At 38.9% G+C, this 24,963-nt stretch overlaps 1 protein-coding gene across 7 annotated transcripts in view; it reads left to right on the top strand.

Annotated features, from left to right (window-relative positions):
• The window catches only part of cno (adherens junction formation factor afadin), a 151,151-nt gene that overhangs the window by 90,217 nt on the left and 35,971 nt on the right, over positions 1 to 24,963 (top strand). For all 7 annotated transcript variants that reach the window (XM_067787883.1, XM_067787874.1, XM_067787839.1 and 4 more), the window contains 2 exons: positions 12,384 to 12,571; positions 12,656 to 12,820. In XM_067787883.1, coding sequence (XP_067643984.1) covers positions 12,384 to 12,571; positions 12,656 to 12,820 — 353 coding nt within the window. The remainder of the gene's footprint in view (positions 1 to 12,383; positions 12,572 to 12,655; positions 12,821 to 24,963) is intronic.

Here is a 24,963-nt window from a genome sequence, read left to right as displayed (position 1 = left end):
ATTTACTAAATAATCAGGTTTTTTGTGTTTTCCAAAATGTTATATATATAAAAAGTGGGCGTGGTTATCATCCGATTTCGCTCATTTTCAATACCAATCTATTCTGGGTCCAGATTAGCTCGTGTACGAAATTTGGTGAAGATATCTCAATATTTACTCAAGTTATCGTGTTAACGGACAGACGGACGGATGGACGGGCGGACGGTCATGGCTCAATCAAATTTTTTTTCGATACTGATGATTTTGATATATGGAAGTCTATATCTATCTCGATTCCTTTATACCTGTACAACCAACCGTTACCGAATCAAAGTTAATATACTCTGTGTGCAAAGCACTCTGAGTATAAAAATGTGTACCTATTAATATGAGCGCTAGTGTATGTTCGTCCTTACATTGGTACATTTATTATATTTTGTTTTGATAGACTGATGACAACAAAAGCTGAAAAAATATACGCAAAACAAAAACAGGACTGCATTAATATATATGTAACACTTACGTACAACGTATTCCTACAAACGTATTCCTACCAAACAACAATTCGTTGAGTTGATTCAGTATTCATTTTACTGTGAATCGAAACGGTTAGTACAATTTTGTGCTCTGTCACAGGATACGTCATCATTTGTGGTATGGGCTGTTTTTTGATTTTAAGCCCTAAGCAGCTTATTTCATTCGTAATTTACATTACATACTTTACAATTGATGTTCGCTACGAGGTTGTTATCCAATTGTGTACTATCCGTCAGGTAAGAGCATGTGGTATGGAGGGGGAAGTCCTTAAAACATGTTGCAAGCATAATATTATTTGTAAACACTTGACATTGACTTTTGATTATCGCTGAGTGCTGTTGAAATAACACCAACATAAATTTTCTTTTAATTTATTTTCGCATTGTGAATCTTATTCACGTAAATATACTTGAAAGAGAGTAGTAATAAAACTCGCATTCTTTAACAAAAACTCTAAAAATCGTACTTACATATTTTTTTTGCTTTCATAAAAATCAATATAACCACAAATACCCAACAGTCATGCACTCCAGCGGGGCCGGTGCGACAAGTAGATAACGTCACTGCTTCAGCAGTTTTTGTTTTTGTGTAATTATATCAATGGATATTTTTCGTTTGAATTTGGTATGTATTATGTTTGGGGTATTTCGCTTAAATTTTTGCTAAATCTTTAATTGTGTGTATTTTTTAATTAAACTTTGTTAGGTTAGGTTGTACTGGCCGGTCCTTAAGGTGAAAACCCCCATCAGCAACCAGGACTTGTGGTACAAAATAATTTCGCCCTCTTGGCAAATCTTCAAATATTTTTTTGGTCAATTCTACTTTCACGAGAGTTGCACGTGATCAACCAAGCGGGAAAGGTGTGGGGCTGTAAAGTGTCGAATATCATGTGTATGTCTTACAACCTTAGACTAACAAAGTTTCCCCAGTAATTAAAAGGAGAGGACTCTAGACTCATGACGGATATTCTGACTCAACACTGCCTCCTGGCGTTACATGATTTTAAATTACCTCTTGTCAGTGATATCAGATGCAGGAAGTGCGGGTTGGAGAAGGAAACGATAAAACACGTTTTGTATCACTTTCCAGGCTAAGACTCCAGCTATTAGGAGTGATACAACTGCAAGATATAGAGATAGCAAGTGGCATAGGTCCAAGAAAGCTTCTAGTATTTGCCAATAATATGGAGCTAGTTTATAACTTAGGTCCTGGTTTTTCATAGGGGTTTTCAGTAACGTCATTAAACAAACTTCTGATAACACTATGAATTCATTGAGTATATGTGAGGTCCTCACGGACCGCGCATGAGAAACTGACTATATTCTGGTGAGCGCAGGACACGAACAGGGAACGTGCTCAATCGTTTCATTCTGCAGCCCGTACTTCCTAAATGTGACGCTAGAAGATAGTGCCCTATAAATGCGGCCATCATGTGTATCTCTTTTTGTTAGCAAGACTAATTTTGTTAGCCTAATGTCGAATACTTGGCATTTCTGCATATAGTTCCACGTCGTTGTTTTCTTAATGTCTGGCCCAATCGGAATAGGACGTTTAATGTACAATATTCGGGGCTTGTTCTCTTCTTAGCTAGCATACCCGCTCTTCCATTAGCATCTTTGCCCATATGACCGAGAACCCACTATAGAGCCAGTGCCTATTTCCATCCTAACTCGGGATCAAATAGTCGGTTCGTCCAATGTTACATTATGTTATACTACAAGCGCCTTACGACCTGCGCTCTAGCTGTCACGAGTAATTAAGTCAAGTTGCATTTTCTAACGCTAAGTTGGTGGTCGATAGATTTACAGTTGGAATGCGCCTGGTGGATTTTAGAGTTTTCTTCATAGGTACCAAATAATGATAATTTGCAAACCCCCTCAGGTTTCTTAATACAGTTTGTTTTCTCTGTTACTGTCCAGCAAATAAGGAATTTTTAGTACAAGATAGTATTCACGATCGCCTGTAAAAACCCAATGAGATATGGAAAGAGCGACGTCCCATGGAGGCTTCGTTCACTATCTCATCCATATTCAGTTTCCAAGGCAATTTTTTTTATCTAGAATGACCCACATATTTTGTGCTGTCCAATTCAGAACCTCATATTTCCTACTGAAAAATACCAGATCCGTCTTCGCCGCTTTGGTGGACAACTTGTTACATGCTCGATCTATCTGGGAGCTCATTGTTTGCAGGCATTTGTCCTTTATGATTACTGAAATGTACTGGGCAGGAAATATGCTAGAATGATGGGTCTGTAGTCTTTGAAGTAAAATGACTGATCCTTCCCGCATTTGGTAAGAAGACGCGAGCCGTGCTCCGAGAGTGCGTCCACAATATACACTCTGCAATCGGGATTTATGTACTGTATACTGGCTCAATTTCGACGCTACGAGATTAACGAATAAATAAAAACATATTTCTAAGAGCACAAGTGTTCTGCCTTGAAGGAAAAATGACTATTTCATATATCTCCCATACAACTGATTGTTCAGTTAAGAGGTTTTTCGTCATTTCTTCGTCATGTTGTTGTCACACACTCCCCGAATGCCTTGGGGACTGTTTTCGATATCCTTTGCCGGATGCAGATTATGTACGTTCCGGGAACAAGCACCATTAAGTTACTAGCCCGACCATCTCGGGAACGATTTAGTATAACCACATAAAACCTTCAAGGTCATTCCCGCCCTCCCATCCCCTAGATCAATGAATTTTTTGGGGTTGTTGTTTTTGTTGTAGCGATAAGGACACTCCACGAAGGCCCTGAGGAGTGTTATCGATGTTGATGGTCCTTTGCCGGATGCAGATCCGGCACGTTCCGGTAACAGGCACCATAAAGGTACTAGCCCAATTATCTCGGGAACGATTTGGTATGACCACATGAAACCTTCTAGCCATACCGCCCTCTCACCCCTAGAACCACCAGGAGTTCAGGGTCGCCAGAGCCTCGGCTGTTAATGAAACAAGATTCGCCACGGGTAGATGAGATTGACAATTCGGTTGGAGTAGCTATATGTATATTGCGCTGGCAACCCCCTGAGAGGGTTGCGCTACACAACCCCTTTAATCAATTTGGTGTTTTAGTTGCCTCTTACGACAGCCATACCTACCACTGGTATATTCTATGCCCCCTAACCCGCCGGAGGAAGGGGGGTCGCCAGAGCCTCTGCTGTTAAAGAAAGAGGATTTGCCACGGGTAGGTGAGATTGACAATTGGGTTGGAGAAGCTATATATTGCGCTGGCAACACCTTGAAAGGGTTGCGCTACAAAATATGTTGAATTAATTTGGTATTTTAGTCGCCTCTTACGATATATTTTAAGCCCCTGGCCCGATGGGGTTGTCGTTTAAAAAAATCGTAGACATACATATATCTCACAACACTGATGGTCCAAGTTTCTATAATTTCATCAGATTGTTGTTCATCTCCATTCATTACAGGTATGAGGCCTTCGGCACAGTCAAAAGCAGTCCCGTCCTTAGCTGTTTTTTTTACGAGGCACACATCATAAAATCATTATCTTGTTATAAGTAACAAGTGTAGGTATTTATAACGGTATTCCATACTCCATCATATTTTTAATCAATAAACAATTTTCCAACATTAAAACGTCACTTACTCATGCACTCTTTCGCCTTTCCTTAGAATGTGCATCTCAAACACCCACGCCTTAAAAAAATCAATTTGAAAGCATATAAATGTATGCATTCTAAAAACATACATGCATATGTACGAGTATATACCTGACCATTGAAAACACAAGAAGCACGTAGCTTTTTTCAACTGTATATTGTAATACTACTCAAAGTTAAAACAAACTCATCATTTGTTGGCATTTAAACGCCACCACCCATTCGGTGTTTGCTTGAACTATCTCGGTTGCCGTTGCTCATTATTGCATTTGAATGAAAATTTCCCTTTACACCTAATGAGTGCCAACAAGTTTTTGAATATATACATACTAGAGGTTTACGCCGATCACTTTATCGGGCGGCGGCGGCGTAGGCTCTATTATGTACCGGCGGCGGCGGCGTGGGCGGCGCGCCGGCGTACGCCGGTGTTCTGACTTTAAAAAGCTTGATTTTTCTATTTAAAAAAATAATATTTAGGAAATGTTTTGGGTAAAAGTCTAGTTGAGGGGTCGACTGCTAATACGATACCAAAAATATCAAGAGAGGTGTCAAAAGACGCGTATTGACCTCGACAACAATAATCCGATAGGCGGAAAAGAAAAATGTTATCTCTGCTCGGAGATATTTGCAGTTGAAGTTGGCCATTTTCATGTGGTTGTTGTAATGTTGTGTACCCACAAAAAAATTGCGAGCAGAAGAGTTTTGCGCGGATATAGTTTTGGTCTCCAAACCGGTGTTGGACTCACCCAGGGTAATTTTTTATAAGAAGGTGTTCTGCGCAGAAATACTATGGATCCCACCGCCGGTTTCGGAGGGACCCGCGCGTAATTTTTCGGGTTTTCGTTAATATCTTTTGGACGAGTTAAAATTTGTATTTTCCGCCTTCGGATTATTAACACTGATGTTAAGACGCGTCGTTTGACACCTTTCTCGATATCTTTGGTAGCGTATTAGCAGTCGACCCCTCAACTAAACTTTTACCAGGTTTTGTTTGTATGTATTTAAGGAAATCAACGTTTTGGCCATTTTGGAAAGATCCGAGGTTTTTGCCGCAAAATCTCACAGATTGGTTAAAATTTTTAGGAGTAGCTCCTTGCGAAGGGATTGTGCCTCGTTCACTTACTTCAGAGAGGCTTCCAACCTAACCCCGGTCTTTAGAATTGGTACTGCTGCGTTTGCTGAAAAGAAATAGAGATACATAAAATGGTCACAATTTTGTCTGTATAGCTCGTGCAAAGCGTAGTTTCACCTGAGGTTAACTCCAACAATCGTCAGGAACACAATTTCTTTAAATCATGTGCGAACAGTAGCAATCCCAACCACCAGTCGCTACCACGCCCCCTGACCCTTATACCCTATGCCAGCACAGAAGCTATAGGACTGTGACTTCGAACTCATACTTTTGTCGACGTCACTTTCCTGAAAGCTCTAGGTGTAGCTCCGAAGACTTTCTAACGGATGTTTTTGTCGAGCTATGCTGCCGAGCTACACCAGAGAAACACCTTGAAACGTTAGGGAGTAACTATTCGGCCAAGGATGACGTCCTCGAAATCATAAGCAGTCTAAGTGGATGTCATTGCGTAACTCATGGGTGAAAATCGTATAATCCTGGGCGCATCTACAGAATTAAAATTTTACAAGGACCCTGGATAAAATTTTTTAAATGTAGACCAAAGTTTACAGACGTTTGTGTTCACAACATTGATGTCGATTTCAATAGTCCTTGTTAAATCAAAACGATATTTTAGAATGAAAGTCGACCGATTTTAAGTTGAAAGATGTTAACTCTTGTTTTCCGGCCTTACGATATAAGAGCTCATTATGGATGACCGCGTAGCTTCAGTTTTAAGACTAGTTCGACTGTCCACTACGTTACGGTAGTAGGACACACGGTCATTAGTTCAACTGTCTTGGGAAAGCTCTTGCTTCACCACTTTGAGTGTTCTTGCGAAGGACAAAGCCTCACCTGGTAAATATATGTGCCTACGTATTCACATTTGTAAAAGGAGCCGTAACGTGTAGGTAATATTTAAACTTGGTTCATAGGCTATAATCAATGCCGCCAACTTTAGGAAATGTGAAACCGGAAGATTTGGGTGTTGAAGGATGAAGTGTGAAAATTAAAATTAACATTTCAGACGCTATTGTATAGTTTCGCATATAAACAAAAGATGTTTGAATGTAAGCCCAAGTGATTTTTCATAACCTTCTCATACGTACATATGTCCTCATCTTAAGTATGAGGTAAGAATCATTTCAAAGGAGTGTTTATGCCCCTAGAACCTACTAAAGGATTTTGCATCACTGATTTCCCTTATCCTTTCAGCCAATCGCAATATAAAATTCTTTAAAAAATCGGCACCTTTTTTTGGGTAACTTGCTTTTTTTTTAACAACTTGAGGACAATTTGAAAACATGTTCACCTTGGGTCATTTTATTTGAATTCATTGTTCATTATTAACTTTTTGAAAAAGATATTCAAAGTGAGCATATAAATTTATTATATAACTTTTCTTTTAGTGTTTTGTTTTAATAACTTGGTGAATTTGGTGATGCAAAGTCCGTGTTAAGCTGACATCGAAATCACCTGTTTTTTTAAATAACTTTTGAACAGCTAGAAAGAGTTAAATTTCGCACATCGTTTCTTATAACTGGCAGTGATGCGCATCCGTTGATACCACTTTCGACCATATCCGACCAATTTTCGACATGAACAATAAATGGCCAAAACAGTTTTAAACGAGTAAAAAATATAGTAACGCGCCGGACGCCGCCGCCACCGCCGCCGATATTTTTGACATTCGGCGGCGAGAAACGACCAAAATCGGCAGCGGCGGCGGCGTTTATCAGCGGCGTATATATCTAATACATACATATATACGTAATATCAGTAAATTTATTATCCTTTATTCTTGCTTTTTGTGCGTCATAAGATGAGACCAGAGCAGCGCAAACCAACACCTTTTGGAATGCAATTTACTACATTATGAATTCCAAAGTTTAGCTTCTAGTCAGTCCTTTAACAATAATTGCATATAAGTTTCAACACGGCATTGTAATTCAATTAGAAAAGAAAAGTTTATAGTAGACAAGTGGAATTGCAGTAAATTAAATTAAAGGTACTAACGTAGCTGGTTGGTACTGCTGCTACACTGAAAGAAATGGTGCTAGTAAAATCAACAAATCGGTTCTGTTGTTCTTAACTTACCGGGGACTCGGTGAAATTTATCGAATTATGGTTAATTCGACCGAGTTCTTTGTCAAGCGAACAAATTAGTTTAGTCATTTCAACAGAAAAGAAATTGTCGCTCTTAAGTTAACAAAATTCTGTAAAATTGACAGAGTCCTAATCAATCTAACTGATTTTTTTGTTAACACAACTGATCTCACTGGTCATTTCAACAGCAATCAACAGTCAATACATGAGCAAATTTCAAAGAGAATTTACGCTCACTGCGCTCTCTACTTTGTACTTATGTATGCTGTGTACTATATGTATGCACATATTTACGTACGTATATGGCGGCCGCCGTGGTGTGATGTTAGCGTGCTCCGCCTACCACACCGAAGACCCTGGGTTCACACCCCGGGCAAAGCAACATACAAATTTTAGAAATAAGGTTTTTCAATTAGAAGAAAATTTTCCTAAGCGGGGTCGCCCCTCGGCACTGTTCGGCAAGCACTCCGAGTGTATTTCTGCCATGAAAAGATCTCAGTGAAAACTCATCTGCCTTGCAAATGCCGCAACATAGGTACTTTCGTACAAAGCTGTCGCAACAACTTTTTTTGTTCATTTGACTACTAAAACGGTCAATTACGAATGAACGATTTGTGCGCAGTTGATTCAACATCTTGTTACGATGGATAAAAATTTACAAAAAATTTCGGTTGAATTGACCCGTATTTCGGTTAATTTTACCAGTCTTTTTCTTTCAGTGTACTTTGAGTAGACAAAAAAACCTCTAAACGGTTGAAATTTTTGTTTCAGAACTTTTCAGCAACTAATGAATTCTCAGGGTTTTTCATTGGCTCAAGTTATTGTTTTAGGAAGGGTATATTTCCATTTAAAATAGCATAACTCATTTAGTTTTATATTGGAAGTAAATTGGTCCTGCCTCTGATGAAGAGAAATTATAAAGCTTCCTAGTAGTCAGAGTATGCGAAGAAACGAAAGCCAACCTTTCGTTTTGTGCTGTGGATGTACCGAGCACATTAAACTTAGTGAAGAACTTTAACCGCACTTAACCTCGTAACGTCCTGGACAGATTCCCCCGGAGCTACCGCAAAGTACTTCGCCAGGAGATATTTTGAGCACTTGTCTCAACATTCGTTGGGTAGCGCTATCCTACTTACGTCCATAATCGCTTCGTGAAATCGGATCTATGTGTGTTACTGTATGAAACTATTATTTTTGGATCCAATAACTTTCTATAATTAGTTATTGTTTGCGAATCACGGGTTATTTATTTATACCGAATATTTTTGGAACCAGTTATTTATTTACAATGGAATATTTTTCGAACCGGTTACTTATTTATAACAGAATATTTTTGGAACAGGTTACTTATTTATAACCGAATATTTATGGCACGGTCACTTACCGAAAGTTTTTAAAACCGGTCATTTATTAATAACTGAATATTTTTGGAACCGGTTACTTATTTAAAACCGAATATTTATGGAACGGTCACTTACCGAAGGTTTTTAGAACCGGTCATTTATTAATAACTGAATATTTTTGGAACCGGTTACTTATTTTAAACCGATTTTTCTTGCTTTTAAGAAACCGTTTACTTTTTACAAACCCGTCACTCATTGGAAAACGGTTCCTTTTAAGAAACCGGTTACTTTTTACAAAGCAGTCACACATTGAAAACCGTTTTTTGCAAACTAACCATTTTTACACACCAGTCACTCATTGCAAACCGGTTCCTTTTAAGAATATTTTTTGAACCGGTTACTTATTTTTAACCGATTTTTCTTGCTTTTAAGAAACCAGTTACTTTTTACAAACCAGTCACTTATTGGAAACCGGTTCCTTTTAAGAAATTTCTGGAACCGATTACTTTTTTAAGAGTGGACACTTCGGTACCGGTTACTTTCTCAAGAATGGGCACTTTTTCAGAACCGGGTTCGTTTAGTCGGAACCGGGTACTTTTTCAGAACCAGACCTTTTGAAATCGGTTACTCTTTCAAGACAGGACCCTTTCGGAACCAGTGGTGAAATTTTAAATAGTAAATAAGTGGTCTGATTGAGGTTAAAAAATAAGACTTTTGGTTAGACGAACTTATTGAAGGCCTTCACAAGCTTTATCAGAGTGCTGGTGTGGATAGCCTCGAGTGAAAGTGTTGGGTAGGGCCCACTCTATTAAAATAATACATCCTTGTGCTGCATTAACCATTAACATTCTTTGCTTCTTTGAAACTGCTCTCACTAAAGTCTTATATGGTGTTCGCACGGCACCTCTCATTCGTAGTCGGCATTTGATCTCCAATTATTCGTCGAATTGCGTCAAATTCCATTCAAACTCTGAAAGCGAAACATCTCATTAGAAGGTACTTTAAACTGTAATATGTAGTTAATTTACGCTTAAATCGATCTGGACTCTATTTTCTATTAAAATTATCTTGAAAACTGGCATTCACACGCAATCAGAATTTAAATTGATTGTCTTTTCGCATGCTCAATAAAAGCACAGTTGTGCTATGGAAAGCAGACCCTTGTTCTAAGTAAATTTCTTTTGGTTTGCTGTTCTCAATAAGCTGGGAATTAACTAAGGAACGCCCTAACATAAAAAAGCACCCACTTACATACAACATTCAACTTTCATCTAGGCAAATTTTTGTTGCCGATTAACTGAAGTACTTCATTGTTGGAAAAATAATATAAAAATTCATTGATATTGGTATGAAAATAATCTTACACTTTCTACGTCAACTATCTGTGTGAAAATATCTGTATGTAACTTTTCGATAATTTCCTCTATCATCTATGCAAAATATTCTCATATTGTAAGTAAATTTAATGTGAATTTTTTCGCTCCCTTGCCATTCGAAGCGCTTGTCAAAACCAATTTTTTTGGCAGCAAGTCTGAGAGGGTACATTCTAAGTGAAAGTCAGTTTCTATTATTACGAACAAACAACTTGTTGGTTTTGATTATCTAGCGGTAACAATGAATTTAACAATTATACAAATTGTTTATATATTTTTGAAAAGTAATAGAAAATAAAATATCCACACCATTAGGAATAAACTACATACAGAGTGTATGTGCCTACATTACATGGTGATCAAAAGGAATATAAACAAAAAGGCAACTCTTAGAGACCAATTGTACAGCGAACAACTGGACATTCATATGGCTTAGCAGCTAAAGGCTTGCACTGATATGAATGTTGGAGATTCGAGTTCAACGCTCAGCTCTCGAAAAGCTAGCTGATGAAGAAGTGAAATTCAGAAACATGTCCTAGTAACCATCGCCGTTTGTAAAATTACAATTTTTCTCTAATATCAATTACAAAAACCATTGTATAAAGCAATATGAGCAAAGCTCGCTAATTAAATACATATGATCATATTGATATAATAGTAACAGCGGAAGTATTAAAAACAAATACTTTAAAAATCCGAACAAATGTTACTAAGCTTTCAAAAGCGCGCCTAAAAATCATATCCACACCATTAGGAATAAACTACATACAGAGTGTATGTGCCTACATTACATGGTGATCAAAAGGAATATAAACAAAAAGGCAACTCTTAGAGACCAATTGTACAGCGAACAACGGGACATTCATATGGCTTAGCAGCTAAAGGCTTGCACTGATATGAATGTTGGAGATTCGAGTTCAACGCTCAGCTCTCGAAAAGCTAGCTGATGAAGAAGTGAAATTCAGAAACATGTCCTAGTAACCATCGCCGTTTGTAAACTTACAACTTTTCTCTAATATCAATTATAAAATATGTTAAATTATTTTGTAGAAGACTTAAAAAGATTATGAAAACGAAAGTTCGCTGATACACTGCAACATCTGCAGATTTGTTGCTAAAAGTCATTTTTATACCTTTCATGAAAATGAAATGGTATATTAAGTTTGTCTCAAATCTTAAAATTGTAAATCCTTCAAGGAGAAGAGATAGACCCACCAATAATTATACCGAAATGATCAGGATGAAGAGCTGTGTTGATTTAGCCATGCTCTCAATTTTTGAGATATCTTGATAAAATTTGGTGAGCGGGTATATTTAGGTGTCTGATTAAACATTTGTCTGAACTGGCCGGATCGGACCACTATAGCATATATCCCCCATACAACCGATTTTTCAGAAAAGAGGATTTTTGTCATATCTTCCTCAATTTATCAGTTTGAAGCTTCAAACTTCACCAAATGCTTTCGTATATGCACATATTATTGTCTGAAGAAATTGATGAGATCGGTCGTATATATAGCATATATCCCCCACAACCGATTGTTCAGATAATAAGCTTTTAGTAATTACTGCCCCATTTTAACAGCTAGAACCTTCAAATTTCACCATATGCTTTCGTATATAGCATGTATTGTTGTCTGAAAAAATTTTAGGGATCGTTGGTATATATCGTAAATACCCCATATAAACTGTCATTTCTGCCCTCTTTTTAACGGCAAGAAGCTTCAAATTTCATCGAATACTTATACTTACATAAATTCTACTTTAAAGTAACTTCTCGATGAGCTAGAGACTTGAAATTTCAAGCTTAATTCAGAGGTCGATGAGATCCGATGACACGATACAAAAATATTCGCTAGGGGGCGCACGGACTGAGGTATTTAGAAAAATCAAACAAAATGGAGGGAATTTTGGGATTGATTTTTATGTAAGTTCTCATTGAGCTACAACAGTAAAACTTCACAGATAGGATAAGACGCCGAGAAAATGTAATAAAAGGAGAAAATAAAAAAAAATTTAAGCACTTCCTTTATATAAATGGATAAAAATCAGCGAAAAATTTCTCCTTATATAAAGACATATTCTTGCTAAACTTTGATTTTTAAATTTTGACATAGAAATTGCAAAAATATTTATGAGAAGTAAAAATATAGAGATGGGTGGCAATGGACTGACTAATAATGCCTCCTTTCTTACAAATTTTCCAATCCAAGTAATATGCGCTCCACATCACTGTATAATAAAACCTTTCTAACTTTTTAAAAAAAATAACCTATTATTTATCAAAATTTTTCTTCTATTTAAGGTTCCATTATGTTTCATGTGAGGCGACGTCCAGCGGATTCTCAACCTCGGCGGCGCAAGAAAAAACCATTAGGTGCCTCAAATGGCGCCAACAGCATTTCCAGTGATCGTGAAGGTGCAGTTTTGGTAGAAGTAACGCACAGTGGTGATGGTGGTCGGCGCATTAAATTAGGCAGTGATCCAATAGAGGTACGTATTCATTTTATTATTATTAATATGCAGTCTGATATAAATTGCAATTACGTATTCACACACATACCTTGTTTTTTCCAGGTTGGCTCTGCAAATACGAATTCTCTGCAATTGTTTGGTCCATCAATTCAAGCGCGTCATTGCTTGATTTCATTGCTGGAGGGTGTTTGTACTGTGACTCCACTGCATGCTGATGCCTTAACTTTTGTTAATGGTCATCATATAACACAACCGACTATTTTACATGTAAGTGTTGTATACATTTTCATTATTTATCTTGTTGTTATTGTTGTTGTATTAACGATAAAGATACTTCCCGAAGGTTTTGGGGAGTGTATCGATGTTGATTATTTTACCTTCATTAAACTTTCGAGGCCATGCCGCCACCCACCCATGTGGGCCATGATGAACTTGGGGTCGTCAGGGCTTCGCCTGCTAGACATGTTTATGATACATTCATATTTGTAACAGGATTCCGCTAGCGTAGGTGAGATTGACAATTGGGTTGCGGAAGGTTTGAAGCTATAAAGCTTTGTATTGCGCTTATCAACCCCTTGAATCCTTTATTATTATTTATCTTGTGGTTGCAGCATACGTAGCGAACAAAAAATAACCTCTTTATAGCATTTTATAGTAGGGGCTCTAATTTAAGAACTGAAATATGTGTGAAAAGATGTTCCTTTAGAGAACATTCCTGCATTGATCGACTTTTACGTCATTTCACCGGTCAACACCAACTTCTACACCATTTTTTTATCGTGATTTAATCTCATTAGCTTTTTTAATTGCAGATCGTAGCGAATTTTAATTGTTACTATTTTTGCATGATTTGAAATTGAAAGGCAAATTAAACCAATTATGAGGCATACATAGTGGGTACATCATATATTGACATTAGACTGCCTTTTATTTTATAAAAGCTTTTCCGATAAAAAGCCCCCACCTTGCTACTCAGCCTAGGTAATGAAATGAATAAATGAAAAAAATTTTAAATAAATTTTACCATATTTTTTCTAATGTGCTTTTAAAATTTCAGTTTTGTTGTTATACCATCTTCAGTGTCATTTTTCGATATCGTTCCAATATACAGCAGCGAACAGAAAAATAGGATTTTTGACAATTTATTTTTCGAAGGGTGGCTTAGACTTTCCTCCATACAAAGTGTGAAACATTTTTATTTTATATGAAAGAAAATCTGAAACAAAATTCGAAAAAAAATTGTCAATGCGAATTTTTGAGACCTATCAATTTTAGTTCAACAAAGTACTGCATACTTAAGAAAATTCAAATAAATATCGATATTTTCGTAAAATTTTCTGGAACTTTCATATTTTTCGAAAACGTTTTTCATTTTGGGTTGAACGGTTTCAGTTAAAACAATCATAAATAAAAGAACAAGCGTTTATTTGAAGAAATTTGACACACACAAAATGTCGCTGCTATTTTTTTGTTCGCTACTGCATATACACAAACTTCCTAACAAATGATTTAGAGTAAGCTCTTGCCACTTCGCCCCTCGGAAGTGTTTGGCAAGCACTCCGAGTGTATTTCTGCCATGAAAAGCTCTCAGTGAAAACTCATCTGGCTCGCAGATGCCGTTCGGAGTCGGCATAAAAGAAGTAGGTCCCGTCCCGCCAATTTGTAGGAAAAATTAAAAAGGAGCACGACGCAAATTAGAAGAGAAGCTCGGTCTAAAATCTCTTCGGAGCTTATCGCGCCTTACCTTTTTACATCTTGCCACTTCTCGGCACTTATTTTTTATCGACGAGAAAAAGTAACTTGACGAGATCTGCTTGTACCAAAATAATTTAATTCTTAAAGATAGCAACATATAAATGGCCAAATTTCTTTGTTGTGCTTAAAGAGCCCAACAAATTTACCAGCAGCTTCGATACTGAGTCTAAGCCATCTTATTGGGCCAGAAAGTGCCTGTTTTGTGAGTTTGATTTGGATATTGTGAGGAACCAGTGTGTTTGCTTGGTTATTATTAGAGCGGCGGCCGTCGTGGTGTGGTGGTAACGTGCTCTCCGCCTACAACACCGAAGATCCGGGGTTCAAGCCCCGGGCAAAGCAACATCAAAATTTTAGAAACATGTTTTTTCAATTAGAAGAAAAACTTCTAAGCGTGGTCGCCCCGGGATTCTCAGTGAAAATTCATCTGCCTTGCAGTTGCCATTCGGAGTCGGCATAAAACATAAAATGTGGGGGACATCCGCCAATTTGTTGGAAACATTAAAAAGAAGCACAACGAAAATTGGAAGAAAAGCTCGGCCTAAAATATCTTCGAACTTTATAGCGCCTTGCATTATTAGAGCGATACTTTAAATATGTCCCACATTGATGTTTTTTATTATTATTTATCACTTTCAGTATTGTGAGGAATTTGGTAATTGTTGCTTATTTGTTACCGGTTCGTTTCACTAAATTGTTAAATAAGTACACTGAAATGGTAAGCACCAATATCACTGGATCACAAATTCCAATTTTTTTTCTGCACCAGAGACGCCATTATGAAATTCCTATGTAAAATCACCCCCTGATTTCGAAAGTCAAGGTTATTTTAATTCTATGGTGACGTTTTTGAGATATTTACGAATAACGGGTTTTTCCAAAAAAAAATTGGGTCCACTTAATCATATATATCTCAAGAACGAATTAAGCAATTCCAAAACTTTGAAGCTTTTAAAAGTTAATAAAATTTTCTATAAACTGTGCATACAACACTTTTTGCTAGGCCCTGCAGATTCAAAGATAACGAACAATCATTACCGATTTTTTCCATTTTTTTTGTAAAAATATAAAAAAAATTTGTACTTTGCGAGGAAGGATCTCGAAAACTTTTTATTTTTTTGCATATTTGTTTTTTTTCTCCCTAAGCTCTGTTTTATTACAAAAAAATAAGCTTCCATTCAACAAAATCGATGGACTAATACAAAAGTTATTAGCATTCAAGTAAATATATCCATTTAATACTTAAGTACCCTACTGGTACATATGTGCTAATATTCGCTAACTAACTGATGTACGAGTACTAACACATATGTACCAGTAGGGTACTTAAGTATTAAATGGGAATATTTACATGAATGCTTATAACTTTTGTATTAGTCCATCGATTTTGTTGAATGAAAGCGTATTTTTTTGTAAAAAAACAGAGCTTACAGAGAAAAAAACAAATCTACAAAAAAATAAAAAGTTTTCGAGATCTTTCCTCGCAAAGTAAAAATTTTTATTATTTTTACAAAAAAAAATGGAAAAAATCCGTAATGATTGTTCGTTATCTTTGAATCTGCAGGGCCTAGCAAAAAGTGTTGCATGCACAGTTTATAGAAATTTTTATTATGTACCTTTTAAAAGCTTCAAACTGTTTTGGAATTGCTCAATTCGTTTTTGAGATACATATGATTAAGTGGACCCAATTTTTTATTTTTTTTTTTGAAATAACCGTTATTCGTAAATATCTCAAAAACGTTAGCATAGAATTAAAAATAACCTTGATTTTCGAAATCAGGGGGTGATTTTACATAGGAATTTCATAATGTCGTCTCTGGTGCATTTTGGCTGTAAAACAGTGTATTTAGTACAATTTTACAGTTTACTGTACATTGCTTACAACGAGATCAAACCAATCCAATTTCTATAGCTCACAAATTTATTCTCATTAATCGAATAGTGGTTTGCATTCAGTTATGAGAGAGTATGAGATTCAGGGTTCGTATTTGGACACAAATACACAGCACACGCAACGTGTGGGAAATAAATTATCATTGAACTCAATGCACATAAACATGAGCTGTGCAATCTTATATATTATTTCTAATTGCTGTTTTTATGTGCAGGCCCAATTTTCGCTCTTATTTGGAATCCAAATCTAATATATATTATAAATGGGAAAGTTTGGATGTTAAGATGTTTGGATGTTTGGATGTTTAGATGTTTGGATGTTTGGATGTTTGGATGTTTGGATGTTTGTCCAGACGTTTGTCTTTGTGACTCAATAACGCAAGAACGGCTGGACCGATTTGGATGAAATTTTGCACACATATAGCCAATAGTCTAGAAGGATCTACTAGCTATATATTTTTCAAAATGGGCGTGGTCCCCGCCCCCTAGGAACAGTTATAATTTAATTATTATATTTTTTCGTCTTTGCGACTGAATCACGCCAGAATGGCTACAGGGATTTTGATGAAATTTGGGACACAGACAGTAGTCTACTAGCGAAATTTTTTTCGAACATGGAAAGAGGGGTGGGGGTCCCACGACCCTTCGAGAAATTATTTTTCATAATTTTTACACATTATAACTTTACGTATACTGGCCTTCACCAATATCACAGACTCAAGGGGTCAAATAAGTCGAGGGCTTACAAAGTAAGCAGTGACACCCTCCGCCCGCCCCCGTTTATCTCCCCCTCTGGTGTAAAATCCATAAATTGTTATAACTCAATCTAAATTTTCTCCTAAATCAATAGTTTTTGGTATCTGGTACATACAGAACGAGATCTAGACAATTTTGGAGGAACGATCAGTGGTCCTCTCCTCTACTCCCGCCATCCGCCCTCCATCAATTGTTTTTATTAGCACGCTTTTATTAGCTTTACCTGTATGTTTCTATCTAACTTTTTATTCGCTCCAATGCGCCTGCTGCCTTATTAACATGGTTTTATAATTAGCTTCACCTTATTTGTAATCCCGTAAGGGTCATATCGAGACCCTTCCGGGATCATTTCTGGACGGTTTTCGGGATCGGTCCGGGATTACGCCGGGGTAATTTCGGGACTTTTTCGGGACTATTTCGGGATCATTTTGGGACCCTTCCGGGATCATTTCTGTATAGTTTACGGGATCCGTCCGGGATCCCGTCGGGGTTATTTTGGAACATTTTCGGGACTATTCCGGAATCATTTCGGGACTATTTCGCGATCATTTGGGGACCCTTCCGGCATCATTTCTGGATGGTTTTCGGGATCCGTGCGGGATCTCGTCGGGGTCATATGGGGACTTTTTCGGGATCATTTGAGGGCTCTTCCGGCATCATTGTTGGATGGTTTTCGGGATCTGTCCGGGATATCGTCGGAGTCATTTGGGGACTTTTTCGGGATCATTTGGGGGCTCTTCCGGCACCATTTCTGGATGGTTTTCGGGATCCGTCCGGGATCTCGTCGGGGTCATTTGGGGACTTTTTCGGGATCATCTTGGGGCTCATCCGGCATCATTTCTGGATGGTTTTCGGGATCCGTCCGGGATCCCGTCGGGGTCATTTCGGGACTTTTTCGCGACTAATACGGGATCATTTGGGAACCCTTTCGGCATCATTTCTGGATGGTTTTCGGGATCCGTCCGAGATCCCGTCGGGGTCATTTCGGGACTTTTTCGCGAATAATACGGGATCATTTGGGAACCCTTTCGGCATCATTTCTGGATGGTTTTCGGGATCCGTCTGGGATCCCATTAGGGTAATTTCGAGACTATTAGGGGATCATTTGGGAACCTTTCCGGCATCATTTCTGGATAATTTTCGGGATCCGTCCGGGATGGCGACGAGGTCATTTCGGGATCATTTGGGATACCTACCGGCATCATTTCTGGATGGTTTTTGGGATTCGTCCGGGATCCCGTCGTGGTCCTTTCGGGACTTTTTTTCGACTAATACGGGATCATTTGCGGACCCTTTCGGCATCATTTCTGGATAGTTGTCGGGATCCCGTCACGGTCATTTCGGGACTATTAGGGGATCATTTGAGGACCTTTCCGGCATCATTTCTGTATTGTTTTCGGAATCCTTTCGGGATCCCGTCAGGGTCATTTTGGAACTTTTTTGGGGCTAATACGGGATCATTTGGGGATCCTCTAGGGGTCGTTTCGTGACTTTTTCTGTTTTATTTCGGGATCATTTGGGGACCCTTCCGGCATAATTTCTTGATGGTTTGCCGGATCCATCAGGGTCATTTCGGGACCATTTTGGGATCATTTGGGGACCCTTCCGAGATCATTTCTGGATCCGTCCGGGATGCCGTAGGAGCCATTTCGGGATTTTTTGTTGACTTTTCCGGGATAGTTTTTGGACCCTTCCGGGATCATTTCTGGATCTGTGCGGGATCCCATCTGGGTCATTTCCGGACTATTTCGGGATCATTTTGGGATCCTTCCGGAATCATTTCTGTATGGTTTTCGCGATCCGTCGTTGATTCCCTCGGAGCCATTTCGGAACCTTTTTGGAGTATGTCGGGGTCATTTGGGGACTTTTTCGGGATCATTTGGGGCTCTTCCGGCATCATTTCTGGATGGTTTTCGGGATCCGTGCGGGATCTCGTCGGGGTAATTTGGGAACTTTTTCGGGATCATTTGGGGGCTCTTCCGGCATCATTTCTGGATGGTTTTCGGGATCCGTCCGGGATATCGTCGGAGTCATTTGGGGACTTTTTCGGGATCATTTGGGGGCTCTTCCGGCATCATTTCTGGATGGTTTTTGGGATCCGTCCGGGATGCCGACGAGGTCATTTCGGGATTATTTCGGGATCATTTAGGATACCTACCGGCATCATTTCTGGATGGTTTTTGGGATTCGTCCGGGATCCCGTCGGGGTCATTTCGGGACTTTTTCTCGACTAATACGGGATCATTTGCGGACCCTTTCGGCATAATTTCTGGATAGTTGTCGGGATCCATTCGGGATCCCGTCACGGTCATTTCGGAACTATTAGGGGATCATTTGAGGACCTTTCCGGCATCATTTCTGGATAGTTTTTGGAATCCTTTCGGGATCCCGTCAGGGTAATTTCGGGGCTTTTTCGGGATCATTTAAGGATGGCTTTCAGGATTCGTCCGGGAACCCGTCAGGGTAATTTCTGGACTTTTCCGAGACTATTTCGGGATCATTTTGGGACCTTCCCAAGATCATTTCTGGATGGATTTCGGGATTTGTCCGGGATGCCCTCAGGGTCATTTTGGGACTATTAGGTGAGCATTTGAGGACCGTTCCGGCATCACTTCTGGATGGTTTTCGGTATCCGTTCAGATTCCTGTCGGAATAATTGCGGGACTTTTTCGGGATCATTGGGGTCCCTTCCAAAATCATTTCTGGATGGTTTTTGGGATTCGTCCGGCATCCCGTCGGGGTAATTTCGGGACTTTTTCTCGACTAATACGGGATCATTTGCGGGCCCTTTCGGTATCATTTCTGGATAGTTGTCGGGATCCCGTCAGGGTCTTTTCGGAACTATTGGGAGATCATTTGAGGACCTTTCCGGCATCATTTCTGGTTAGTTTTCGGGATCCTTTCCGGGTCCCATCAGGGTCATTTCGGGACTTTTTCGGCATCATTTAAGATTGGTTTTCAGGATTCGTCCGGTATCCGTCAGGGTAATTTCTGGACTTTTCCCAGACTATTTCGGGATGATTTTGGGACCCTCCCAAGATCATTTCTGGATGGATTTCGGGATCTGTCCGGGATGCCGTAAGGTCATTTTGGGACTATTAGGTGATCATTTGAGGACCTTTTCGGCATCACTTCTGGATGGTTTTCGGTATCCGCTCAGGATCCCGTCGGAATTATTGCGGGACTTTTTCGGGATCATTTGGTGTCCCTTCCGGCATCATTTCTGGCTGGTTTTTGGGATTCGTCCGGCATCCCGTCGGGTTCATTTCGGGACTTTTTCTCGACTAATACGGGATCATTTGCGGGCCCTTTCGGCATCATTTCTAGATAGTTGTCGGGATCCGTTCGGGATCCCGTCAGGGTCTTTTCGGAACTATTAGGTGATCATTTGAGGACATTTCCGGCATCATTTCTGGATAGTTTTCGGGATCCTTTCGGGGTCCAGTCAGGGTCATTTCGGGACTTTTTCGGGATCATTTAGAGATGGCTTTCAGGATTCGTCCGGGAACCCGTCAGGGTAATTTCTGAACTTTTCCGAGACTATTTCGGGATAATTTTGGGACCTTCCCAAGATCATTTCTGGATGGATTTTGGGATCAGTCCGGGATGCCGTCAGGGTCATTTTGGTATTAGGTGATCATTTGAGGACCTTTCCGGCATCACTTCTGGATGGTTATCGGTATCCGATCAGGATCCCCTCGGAATCATTGCGGGACTTTTTCGGGATCATTTGGGGTCCCTCCCTAGATCATTTCTGGATGGATTTCGGGATCTGTCCGGGATCCCGTCAGGGTCATTTAGGGGTGCGTTCGAGATCCCGTCAGGGTCATTTCGGGACTTCTTCGGGAATATATCGGGATCATTTCTGGATGGTTTATGGGATCCGTCCATGACCCCTTAAGGGTCATTTCGGGACTATTAGGTGATCATTTGAGGACCTTTCCGGCGTCACTTCTGGATGATTTTCGGTATCCGTTCGGGATCCCGTCGGAATCAATGCGGGACTTTTACGGAATCATTTGGGTTTCCTTCCGGCATTATTTCTGGATGGTTTTCGGGATTTGTCCGGGAACCCGTCGGGGTTATTTCGGGACCTTTTCGGGGCTAATACGGGATCATTTGGGGATCCTCTAGGGGTCGTTTCGTGACTTTTTCTGTATTATTTCGGGATCATTTTGGGACCCTTTCGGCATAATTTCTTGATGGTTTGCCGGATCCATCAGGGTCATTTCGGGACCATTTTGGGATCATTTGGCGACCCTTCCGAGATCATTTCTGGATCCGTCCGGGATGCCGTAGGAACCATTTCGGAATTTTTTGTTACTTTTCCGGGATAGTTTTTGCACCCTTCCGGGATCATTTCTGGATCTGTGCGGGATCCCATCTGGGTCAATTACAGACTATTTCGGGATCATTTTGGAATCCTTCCGGAATCATTTCTGTATGGTTTTCGCGATCCATCGTGGATCCCCTCGGAGCCATTTCGGAACTTTTTCTGGAGTTAGTCGGGATAATTTAGGGACCCTTCCTGGATATTTTCTGGATGGTTTCTGAGATCCGTCCGGGAGCCCGTCAGGGTAATTTCGGAACTTTTTCGGGACTATTTCGGGATCAATTTGGTACCCTTCAGGCATCATTTCTGTGTGGTTATCTGGATAAGTCTAGAATCGTGTCGTTGTCATTTCGGGTTTTTTTGGGACTACTTCGGGAACTTTTGGAAACACTTCCGGGGCGTTTCTGGATGGTTTTCGGGATCCGTCCGCGATAGCGTCGGGGTCATTTCGTGGCTTTTTCTGGATAATTTCGTAATCATTTTGGAATCCTATCAGGTTATCAGCTCATAAAGTTATTTTTTTTACTCAATTACAAAAATAAAATGCATTAGACAGAAAAAAAAATGTTAAACAGATAACTTTATAAGCAGGCTAACGTGAGTAGCCCACATATTTCATTTTCTCCTTGCGGACGGGGCCGCGGGTAAAGGCTAGTCTATAAATAAAGTTTGGTTGCAAAGATGGAGATTCGTGATATTAGCGAGCTTTGGGAATTATTGCTTTTGTTAAGCTATATTTTATTAAAATAATTTGTTAAAAATAAACGATTGTGAGCACAGAAAGCAATCTATTTGTACTATGGTGCTATTGTGAATATTTGATGAGAACTAACACTGCATTACCGGCAGTTGCTAACATTCGCCAGATGGCCAGATGGCAGCGCAAGCGCATGCAAGTTTTGACTGATTGATGATGATTGATCTATTTTACGTCATAAATATTTTGAATTAAACAAAAAGTGCTATAATACGTACATCTGTAAGATGAAAAGGAAAATAACTTGCAATCCGAAAGCCTTCTATGATTTCGTGAACTCTAAACGTAGGGTTAAAGGGTTTCGCTCTGCTTTAAAATACCAGGATGATTTGTCTAGCGACGATCAAGATATAGCTAACTTCTTTGAACAATTTTTCAAGTCCAACTATTCCACTGAATTTAATTCATTTCAAAAGAATATCCTTTTAAACTTAACTCACTTAACACAATTAATATTCCAGCAATGTCTCCTGATCAAGTTTTTTCATATTTAACGGCTTTGAAGGAATCTTATAAATGATTTAATTCCCACTTGATTTCTTAAAAACACATTTATCAGCCTCTAACTGATTTATTCAGTCTGTCCCTAAGACTTGGAGTTTTTCCTTCTGCTTGGAAGGAATATTTTCTCATACCCCTTCACAAAAATGGTTGTAGATCGTGTGTAGAAAACTATCGAGGAATAGCAAAGTTGTCGGCCATCCCAAAGTTGTTTGAGGCTATCGTTACCAATCAGCTAACATTTTCCATTTCTACTTTGATTGCAGAACCGCAACACGGATTCTGTAAAACTTGAATTAACAACTCATGTTTCTAATGGATTTAGAGAAAATCTTCACACCGATGTTATATATACTGATTTCATGAAAGCGTTTGACAAAGTATCCCACTCCTTACCTATCCACAAGCTGAATCGGCTTGTCTTCCAACCTGGTCTCACCCAGTGGATCTCGTCGTATCTCTGCGGTCGAACGCAAAAAGTTATTTTTAAAAATATTCTTTCAAATGTCATCGATGTTATCTCTGGCGTCCCACAAGGCAGTCACCTTGGTCCAATTATGTGCTTGCTATTTATTAATGATATTTGTACCACTATAAAATATTCCAAAATATTAATGTATGCTGATGATGTAAAACTGTTTAGGTCTTATGCGTCTATCGAAGAACGTCCCTTGCATCAAGCGGATTTAAACTGCCTAGTTACTTGGTGCAACGTAAATTCAATTCCGCTGAACCTCAATAAATGCAAATTCATGTGCCTCTCTCGAAGATCTTTGCCAGCAGCCTCTTACGTAATTAATAATATTTGTCTTCTACTAGTAAACTATTTTGTGGACCTGGGAGTCAAGATAGATGCTAAACTTTGTTTCAACCTTCACTAGTAGTAGTAGTAGTGATTTATTTATTTTCTCTCAACTAGGAATTACAAAAGTGAAGCATAATGAATTAAACTATAAATATATAAAAATAAATAAAGATTCCAGACAATAACAATAAATGTTGCGTGTCTTAATATCACTTATAACTAAACAACTCATTTATGAAAATTCGTTGACAACAAGTTCTCTATACTTAAGGCAATTTCTTATATAAACCCTTAAGGACATTTACCACCTTCTGCAGATCTAAAACTTTCTCACCAAAACAATTAAACCGTATGTCTTTATATATAGGACATAACCCAATGAAGTGATAGGTGTCTTCAGCTACACATAAATTGCACACATTTTTAAAACATCGAGCATTAAGATTTAGCAAGCCACCCCTTGCTCGGAAAATCAGGCTTATGGAGTATGCAGAATACTCATAGTTAAAATAGGTAGAATACATAGGGAGCAAGTCGGAGTAAAGATCATGTGACAACTGAACAGAACTATCGGCATAGTCTGCAAACTCTTTTTGAATCAATTTCTCTAGTAAAATTGGAATTCTCATATTAAGCGATGCGGAAGAAAAGTCAGACAGAGGCACCATGTCGACACTTTCATAAATGTTTCTCCACTTTTTGACCCAGTACGACCCTTGTCTCACTGTCTCCTCTGCTACAACTCGGGGCAGTCTATTTGCTGGCATACTTAAACAGCGCGCAATATAAAGCATGTGAATGCGTAAGGTGTGACTGAATAACGACGGTAAACCTGATTCAAGGTGTAACATATAGTTTGGAGTATGAGCTGGTAAAAAAATTAACTTTTTTAAAAAGAAGCGAAGAAGTTTCTCTACGCATTCAAACTTATCAACACCCCAGACTTGCGCACCATAAAACATAATGGACCTACATGCTGCCTCGAAATTTTTCATCTTCTTTGAGATACAAATTGCGAGCGTAGTTTCAACCTTCACATTAATGCTATTGTCAATAAGGCTAGAGGTGTTCTTTCATTCGTGAGATGGTGGTCCAAAAAATTTAGTGACCTTTATGTAACTAAAGCGTTTTTCATCACTTTATTTAGACCGATACTAGTATACGTATCAATAGTCTGGAATCTACAATATCGAGTTCATGCAGATAGACTTGAATCAATACAAAAGCAATTTCTACTTTTCTCTTTAAAGAATTTTCAGTGGGACTCTGCGTATAATCTACCACCTTATACTAGTCGGTTGAAGCTTATCAATCTTCCAACTCTTGCAAGTCGTAGAGAAATGCTAGGCGTTATATTTATGGCTAAACTCCTGAATGGATTGATTTCTCGTTCAATTATTGGGAACGAAGTAAACTTTAACGTCCCATCACGAGTGTCAAGACATTACAAACCATCTTCTTTTGGGGCAGTGTAGAACTAATTTCGAATTAAATGAACCTTTTCGGTGTTTGTGTCATGATTTTAACACTCATTATAATTCATTTGATATAACGGATTCACTTTTTACCACAAAGAAAACTGTCTTATCCTGTCTTAACTCGTAACAAAAAAA

This window comes from Eurosta solidaginis, chromosome 1, assembly GCF_040869045.1.
Source record: "Eurosta solidaginis isolate ZX-2024a chromosome 1, ASM4086904v1, whole genome shotgun sequence".
Lineage (NCBI taxonomy): Eukaryota > Metazoa > Arthropoda > Insecta > Diptera > Tephritidae > Eurosta > Eurosta solidaginis.
The sequence above is the reverse complement of the archived record's forward strand: the minus strand, read 5'-3'. Positions and strand labels throughout refer to the sequence as shown.